This window comes from Papaver somniferum, chromosome 4 (genome assembly GCF_003573695.1).
Source record: "Papaver somniferum cultivar HN1 chromosome 4, ASM357369v1, whole genome shotgun sequence".
NCBI lineage: Eukaryota > Viridiplantae > Streptophyta > Magnoliopsida > Ranunculales > Papaveraceae > Papaver > Papaver somniferum.
In genome coordinates this window covers 157776792-157784834 of record NC_039361.1, presented here as the reverse complement: position 1 = coordinate 157784834, position 8043 = coordinate 157776792, and the positions used below count along the sequence as shown (strand labels likewise).

At 37.4% G+C, this 8043-nt stretch overlaps 2 protein-coding genes across 4 annotated transcripts; one reads left to right on the top strand and one right to left on the bottom strand.

The window, feature by feature from the left end:
• Positions 1 to 1082: 1082 nt before the first annotated feature.
• LOC113273345 (DNA-directed RNA polymerase III subunit 1-like) lies at positions 1083 to 4277 on the top strand. The gene is made up of 10 exons (XM_026523080.1): positions 1083 to 1171; positions 1259 to 1388; positions 1506 to 1655; positions 1805 to 1961; positions 2584 to 2762; positions 2922 to 3031; positions 3147 to 3246; positions 3419 to 3637; positions 3747 to 3895; positions 4034 to 4277. Exons 1-10 carry the CDS (start codon positions 1083 to 1085, stop codon positions 4275 to 4277), a joined length of 1527 nt encoding a protein of 508 aa, XP_026378865.1.
• Positions 4278 to 5023: 746 nt separating this feature from the next.
• On the bottom strand, positions 5024 to 7607 carry LOC113274414 (glycerol-3-phosphate dehydrogenase [NAD(+)]-like). 3 transcript variants are annotated; one of them, XM_026523809.1, is made up of 10 exons: positions 7427 to 7604; positions 7279 to 7355; positions 6857 to 6929; positions 6562 to 6779; positions 6374 to 6481; positions 6154 to 6258; positions 5953 to 6073; positions 5801 to 5855; positions 5679 to 5727; positions 5024 to 5475 (listed from the first exon to the last, which is right to left on the bottom strand). In XM_026523809.1, exons 1-10 carry the CDS (start codon positions 7530 to 7532, stop codon positions 5341 to 5343), a joined length of 1047 nt encoding a protein of 348 aa, XP_026379594.1. In that variant the 5' UTR covers positions 7533 to 7604; the 3' UTR covers positions 5024 to 5340. The 3 variants fall into 3 exon arrangements, with proteins under 3 accessions (XP_026379594.1, XP_026379595.1, XP_026379596.1); XM_026523810.1 differs by having other exon boundaries at positions 6154 to 6255; positions 7427 to 7601; XM_026523811.1 differs by lacking the exon at positions 5679 to 5727 and having other exon boundaries at positions 5331 to 5475; positions 5768 to 5855; positions 7427 to 7607.
• Positions 7608 to 8043: the final 436 nt, after the last annotated feature.

The window sequence follows — 8043 nt, the reverse complement described above, 5'->3', positions numbered from 1 at the left end:
TAAACAAAGATGAGTTTGTTCGATTATTACCTAACGATGAAGTGAATTGAAGTTGAAGTTACTGTGGAGAAGAGGAAGAGAAGAAAAATGAGAAGAGGAGCAGTTTTTTTGTTGAATTAGAATAAAAAAGATTAGGTTTTTAAGTTTTTATTTTAGTTAAAGGGTAATCTAAACATTTTGTATATGTGTTAGGATATCCCATAACCACTTTTTTGGACACTAAGAATCCAAATGAAGCCCCTTTATTGGAGTGTGACGCCCCAATAATAGCCTTCATATAAAGAACAATCTGCCACTGGAAAGCATGCCTGTGGTTGGTGATGTAAATAATAGCTACTGGTGTCTTAAGGGTAATTTTTTTCTAGGGTTTTATACCTTGCCAAGATCTTCTGGTTTTTTTCTTCTTCTGCCTCTCTTCATTCGTTTTCCTTGGTACCCCACTTAATTTGGATGGTACCCAGGAAAAACAGCGGTGGACCGGTGGTAGATATTGTTGTTCCCAAGTCGAAAATATTTCCTGGTATAAGAAAATCGGCTTGTAGATCAGCTGGTTTCATGCCCTCCACAGAGATTTCATGCGCTAGGAGGTCCCAGGTTTGAGTCGCGGATGACTCAATATTACAGAGTTTAACATGGACAGTAGAGTTAGTTTGCTCCCCTTGCGAAGATATTAGCCACACTATCCGCTTCGGCTCCTCGACTTTGTTCCTCATGAGGCTCGCTGGTAGGCTAGCACGACAACCTGTTCAACTAATGTAGTAGTAGTTGTTTGGAGCTTAGCATGTTAGGCTTCCAATTAGTTAATTATTATTATTATCCATTTTAACGATCCGTGTTCCTTATTTTCATTGTTTCATTAGTCCCACATTACCAGAGACTTATTTCTACTTCTAGTTTATAATCAAAGAACTGACATTGGAAAGCATCAGGTTGTAAAAGTATATTAATAGCTGCCTTGGCTGAGAGAAAGAATAAAAATACTTTTCTAGGGTTTAACGTTTTGCAACATTTTCTGTTTTGTTCTTCTGCCTCCCTTTTTTGTTCTTCATTCAAGTGATTGATCATAATTCATCAGAGTAACAATGGCGACGACTACAGGACAATCAGAAGCTCAAGCTCAATTCCAGTTCACGAAGCAACCGTATGTCGAAGATGTTGGACCTAGGAAGATGTAAGCTCAATTCATAATTTTACTTTTTTTTTTAGTCTGTTTTTGTTTGTAGCCTGAAAATTGTTTTGAATGATTTTTCTATTGCAGTCAAAGTATAAAGTTCTCAATGATGTCTGGGCCAGAAATCATGAAAGCTTCTGAAGTTCAAGTGTGTAATGCCAGTTTTTATGATCCAAACAGAAAGCCCAAGAGGAATGCATTGCTTGATTCTCGTATGGTATGTTGAATTATCTAGTAAATTATGATTTTGACTAAACCACAAATATGCTCTAGTCAATTGTGATTTTGTCAGTGTTGATAATGTCGTATGCTTGAAGTATGTGGTTGATTTCAGGGTCCTGCAAATAAGACTATCATTTGTGAAACATGCCATGGCGAGTTGAAGGATTGCCCAGGACATTATGGATATTTGCATCTTTGTCTTCCGGTGTTCAATGTTGGATACTTCAATGCGATTCTTAATATACTTAAATGCATATGCAAGGTATGGTAATTCTGCAATTTGATTATGTTTTTGCTTGCTTCATCACATTATCGTCGCGGTTTTTCTATATTTAATCGCATGCAAGGCGTGTTAATTGCATTATACTTTAGCTACTCAATGGTATGTACTAAATTTTGTATTTGCTACAGTCATGTGCTCGAATACTACTGTCGAAGAAAGAACGTATAAGTTACTTAAAGAAGATGAGGAATCCCAAACCGGAGGCTTTGCAGAAGACTGCCACAGCTAAGGCGATATTAAAAAGTTGTAAACCCAAAACGTGCAGCAGATGCGGATACGTCAATGGTTTGCCTTCTCCGTTTTTTAATACATTGATGATAGAGGCTTATCTTACTTCATTGATGATAAAGTCAGAACTAGCAATGTTGCACACAGAAACATTTGTGTAATATTGTTGGTGCACTTTTCTGCGAGGATAGGCAAACAATGGAAATTGGATCATCATATTTTAGTTCTTCAGAACACAGCATATACCAAATCTCACATAATTTCTGTTTTTACTTTATTCAAACATTGTTAAAATAGTATCCTGATTTACTGGAAAATGTATTGGTAGTATTTAGGTATCATTATGTTTAAAATAAATATAAGTATTAAATAATAATTCTGTGCACACAGCATCGAACCATCAGTCTCGAGCAATTGAGGCCGCATTGTAGACTCTGAATTAGCTAATTGGTATTTTGGTGGGTGCATAAGACTCTGCACTTCCCCAACCTGTCGTGAGCTTGTTTCTGCTGACCTTTTCTGTCAGTTTAGGGGAATCGGGAAACTCTTCGGATAAATGAATAGAAACTAATGTTTAACATATTGAAACATGATTAAGGTCATGGGCACATGGCAAAGGTGATTATTTTCAAGATAAGTATGGTCGTCACTAGTTCGTATGCCAAATTTGTGCTTGCAGCTGTGGTGAAAAAAGCAGGAACAGTTATGGGTATTATTCATGACCGAAGCAAAAAATTTACGGATGACACAGATAAAGAGTGCAAAGCAGCACTTTCTGGGACGAAAGATTCTGGGACACGTATTCAAATTCTTAACCCTGTTAGAGTTCTTGGTCTGTTTAAAAGAATACTGGACCAGGTATGTGCTCCTATTGATGATGGTTTGGGTACATAAAATGGCCTTTCGAGATAAAATTCTCAAGCAAGATATATGACACGATTCTTTAGCTTCATTCTCTATTCCTTGCACTTTTTTTTTTCTTTCTGTTTGTTAATATTCCTGATCTTCGTATTGCAGGACTGTGAACTACTATATCTCAGTGTTAGGCCTGAGAAACTTATCATTACAGACATTTTGGTGCCTCCTATAGCTGTCCGTCCTTCTTCTTTTGTAGATGGAGGAAGAAGGTTGGTTATACATGGTTGAACATTTATGTCTTTAGTGCTGCTGTTTGAGTTACTCGTGATAATTTATTCTATGTGCTTAATTAGTGAATTGATTATCAATTTGCTTTTGCCGCAGTAACGAAGATGATATCACTTCTAAACTTAATACCATTATTCAAACAAATGCTTCCCTCCGACAAGACTTAGATGGCAAGAAGTCCACTTCCCAATGTTTGGTACGGATCAGAGCATAACATGGCTTATTGTTTACTTTTCAGTTTCTTGCGACATTTTTCAAACTATTATCACAATAGTCTGATTAGAAAAATTGCTGCTTCTTGTTTCTTTGGTTCTGATGAATGTCTTTTATGCTCTAATCATAGTAACACTATTCCTCGACTTGATCAGGGTGATTGGGAACTACTCCAAGTTGAGGTTGCACAATATATTAATAGCGAAGTCCGCGGTGTCCCCCTAAGTATGATGCAGCCCTCAAAACCATTACGAGGGTTCGTCCAACGTCTCAAAGGGAAACAGGGGCGCTTTCGTGGGAACTTGTGTGGAAAACGTGTTGAATATACTGCCAGGACTGTTATTTCCCCTGATCCTAATCTTAAAATTACAGAGGTTACTTGCTGTTTTTAGCTTTGACTTTCTTTAGTTGTTGCGTACTTGTTTGTGCACGTAATTGGCTAACACATTTGATGAATGGTTTGTATTTTGTGTCTGTTTTTAGGTGGGAATACCTATCTTGATTGCTCAAACCTTAACATACCCAGAACTAGTGTCTCAGCACAACATAGAGAAGTTAAGGAAATGTGTTCTAAACGGTGCTCAAAAATATCCAGGAGCAAAATCTATTAAATCTGCTGATGGTTCAATGATGTATGTGCTATTGTTCATCTCATCTTACTGATTGCATATAAGAATATCTCAGTACTGTTGTATTTTGTTTTCAATAGTGTGTTATCCTGTTTTAATTTGATTTTTCTGTGGTAATTGAATTACCTGATCCTTCTGCAGGTTTCAGTTAAATCGTAACCAAAAAAATCTGGCTTATGGACTCAAATTTGGTGATATTGTAGAAAGGCATCTGGAAGATGGGGATGTTGTGTTATTTAATCGTCAGCCTAGCTTGCATCGCATGTCTATAATGTGTCATAGGGTATTTGCATCAACATCCTTTTTGAATGTTACACTTTGTTTAATTTGTTTTTCTTTGTTCTCTTCGCCACATGATGCTCCTAGCAGATGTGATGACATCTAACGTGAGTTGTTTCATCTCATTTGAATTTTAGTACTGCATGCATTAGTCTTAAAAGAACTTTAAACCAAATGATTCTCGAATCCCAGACTGCTACTTGTATGTTTTCATTATTTAGTGAGGCCGTAACGGGCTGATGCTGATTATCATCTTAACAGGGTGAGGTGCTAGGAATCACAAGATTTGGTATCCAAAAGATGAAGGAAAGCGTGCTTATGTTGGCGTCATTTGAGAAGACACAAGATCGGCGTCATTTGAGAAGACACAAGATCATCTCTTTAACGGTTCATTAAATGGAAGAGTGGACATGATTGAAGGAGTGAGTGGATGCATCATTATGGGTATACCAACGCAACTAGGCACTGGAATACTAAAAGTCCGGCAAAGGTACGTACATAAATGTTGACGTTCATCTTTAATACTGCTATTTGAACATGTTCAAATGGACTTTTTAGAAGCCTGCTGAAAACCTAATGTTTCTTCCTGTTACCAGAGTTGAGCATATACCACAACTGGATTACGGCAAGGAACCAATCATGTCTTGCGGATGACACAAACTGTAGTACCGTCACAATTTCAGGGGTAATATACTAATTTTGTTTGTATACAAGGGCCTCTCGCTATTGCTTTTTGTGGGCGGTACACTAAGAATTTATAGAGTTATTGTTGCTAGTTTTTTTGTGTATTTTAACTCAAAAAGGTCAAAGCTTATCTAGAAAACAGTTTCACCTCCAAAAAGGGTTGAATTGACCAACTAGAATGGTGGTATATATATATGAACCAACAGCTAATCATTACAAGTGAACCAACAACCCTTGGGGATATTTATGAAGGATCCTGGGAATCAGAGGTATTCATTTAATTCCACACCACACTGAAAGTAATAGAATTGTTTCAAATTGAAGTAATTTAATGGAATTCAAGCTGAAACATTTTCTGCTATGCGCTCTGTAAAGTTGGACTCTTATGTTGATTTACATCTCAATTACCTGAAATCTAGAATCCTCTTCGGTAAGGTTCTGGGAATGCTGCGTACAGCCTTCAACAGACGGACATTTTGGCAACATTAAGACTGTTGAATTATTGCTGAAGGAGGAGCACAACCAATGCAGATCAAATGAACTGTCCTGAATAGCGGGAATGACTCTTGCCATCCACGTTGACATAAAACCTCGTAGACTTCTCCTGCTGTTATTACGCCCTTCAAAAAGTAAACACACAAGGTAAAGTCCAGTTTGATTAGACTATGCTCTCACTTTTCTCGTTCCAGTCAGGTCGTGGATTCATTGTGGAGAGTATATGGTGAATTAAAATCAAGAACTTATTGCAATATGCAACTTTTGAGTTCGGTGGAAGTCATATGAAATCAAATTATTGAAACTGCTTGGGGTTCACTGTATGTACCTGTAGTTTCTGCCCTTGCAACAGCTCTGTTTCGAGCTCGTGGAAAGACCTAAGATAATTAAACAAAGTTCAGTGAATAATAAACTTACATTTCATATTGAATCTCTGAAGAAAATGATAACCTCTTTCCACCACTCCTTGCAAAAGCATCTGCCACTTTCCTGTTTCTACCTCCCACTAGTGCGCACACACACAAAAAAAAAAATCTTAAAATTCTAATTGTGTCTTGGGGACGAACGGAAAAATATGTATATTACTGTATTTGCTTCCATACAGCATGTAGTGATGAGATCGGCAATCCCGCAGCTCTCCAAAAAGGTGTTGTCGCATACAGACGGGAACATCAACTTCGAGAATGCTTTCATCTCATTCAAACCAATTCTCATTATTGCTGCCTGGTAAATTCTTATGTTGGATTAGATATGTCTTTATTGGTATAAACATTACTGATTTGCAACTCAACATAGCCTTGTACCTTAGCGTTATTTCCCATTTCCAAGCCGTCAACAAAACCTGCTGCAATGGCCACAACATTTTTCAATGTCCCACATAGTTCCACACCTTCTATATCCCTGACCTGCTATTTACATACATTCAAATTGGTCACCGAATCGGCATTAAACTTTCTTTTGCTTGATGCATTCTGCTTAAACAATTTGGGTGAACTAGAAAGTAAATGAATTTCGACAACTCACAGCTGATACTCGAAAATAAGGAGTCCCGAAGATTTGAACCCATCTTTGTGCAACCTCTTTATCTTCTCTGTATCCAATTGTTGCTTCACTGAATTTCTCCATAGCAATCTGCATAAACAAAACTAAATGTTGGCACCCAATGAAGAAGATGAAGAGGTTTTGAAGTTGAACCCATTTTGCAACATTACCTCATCTCCAATGTTAGCACCCATGAGAACACAACAATTAACGCCTAGCTGTTTATTGATAAGACTAGAGATCATACACGGTCCTTCCGTTTTCACTTCCATACCCTTAATAAGGGAAATTGCTTCAACACCTCCTTTAATCTTTCCAACAAGTCTCTTACATATACCCTCTATGAATTGATGTGGTGTAACAAATACCAACATGTTTGCATCCTCCACTACAACATATCCAATGATAACAAAATCAAAATTTGCATTACTTCCAATTCTCTCAGCATTAACTTTTGTCATATACCTGCATGTTCCAAGTCTGGGTCTGCAACCACATTGTGACCAAGCTTTATTCCAGGCAAATACTTGATGTTTTCCTGTTATATTAAAAAAAAATATAAGAAAAGTCTGACATCATATTTTTCTTTTTAGATGTGACTCGTCTGATTTATCTGACTCAGCTGGCTCAAAAATATGCGAGCTAGTAGCTTAGTCCCATAAATCAGGGGCATTTTATTCCCGTATTCAAATGGGTCAGAGAGTTAGGGGCTAGGTCACGTGTCACATCTGACTCAAACTAAAAATCAAACAGTCTGACATCCGAGTCATGCCGAGTCAGATCTAGACGCCCAAAATTAAAAAAAAAAAACATACTACTTAAATTGAGGTCATCTGAAGATGGAGAAAATTTAATCATCTGAAAAGAAAGATGATGAGATTATTTACATTGGTTATGTTGATGATGTCTGTGAGTTTCTCACCGTTGGGCAAGGTTTCTTCGAACACCCACATTCTAACTTCATCTGCAACACAAATGTTTTTAGTAACTTGCTCACAAGAAATCAAAGAGAAAAAATTAATCAGTGTGACTAACCATGGAAAGAGTCGAGGTTTAAGGTATTCGAAGCAACGAGTTTTGCAGCAACACTACCCCAGTTACCACTCCCAATAACGGCTGCTTTGTATTTCTTTTTGGTCATTTCTTCAGATTTCGGAATCCAATTTCAGCTTGTTTTATTTTAGTTGATATGGAATTTGTATTTGCTTCTTTAGATGAATTGACATCTGTTGGTGCTAGATGACGAAGATGGTGCGTGTATCTAAAACAATGTGCCTTAGCTGAGGGCGCATATGGTTTCGGTGGGCCCCATGCTAACATTTTTATTTTTTTTAATCATATTACAGACCAAGTGAACACTGGACTTGTCTTTTGATCTACTTCATGCGTCATGTGTCAATCATCACTTGGGCCTTTGTGGTTTGCCATGGAGTCATGGACGAGGGAAGCTAGGCGAAAAATAACAAAAATCTACAGTGGACAGAATATGACTAGATGAGCACATTTTTTCCAAGTACTCAAACAAACAAACAAACAGGTCTCAACTCTCAAACCATTGATAAATCAGCAGTTCTCTACAGACCCAGAAAACAAACCAGGTAAATACCGTCTTTCACATTTATTTGTTGTGGACTCTGTTCCTCGGGAGACAT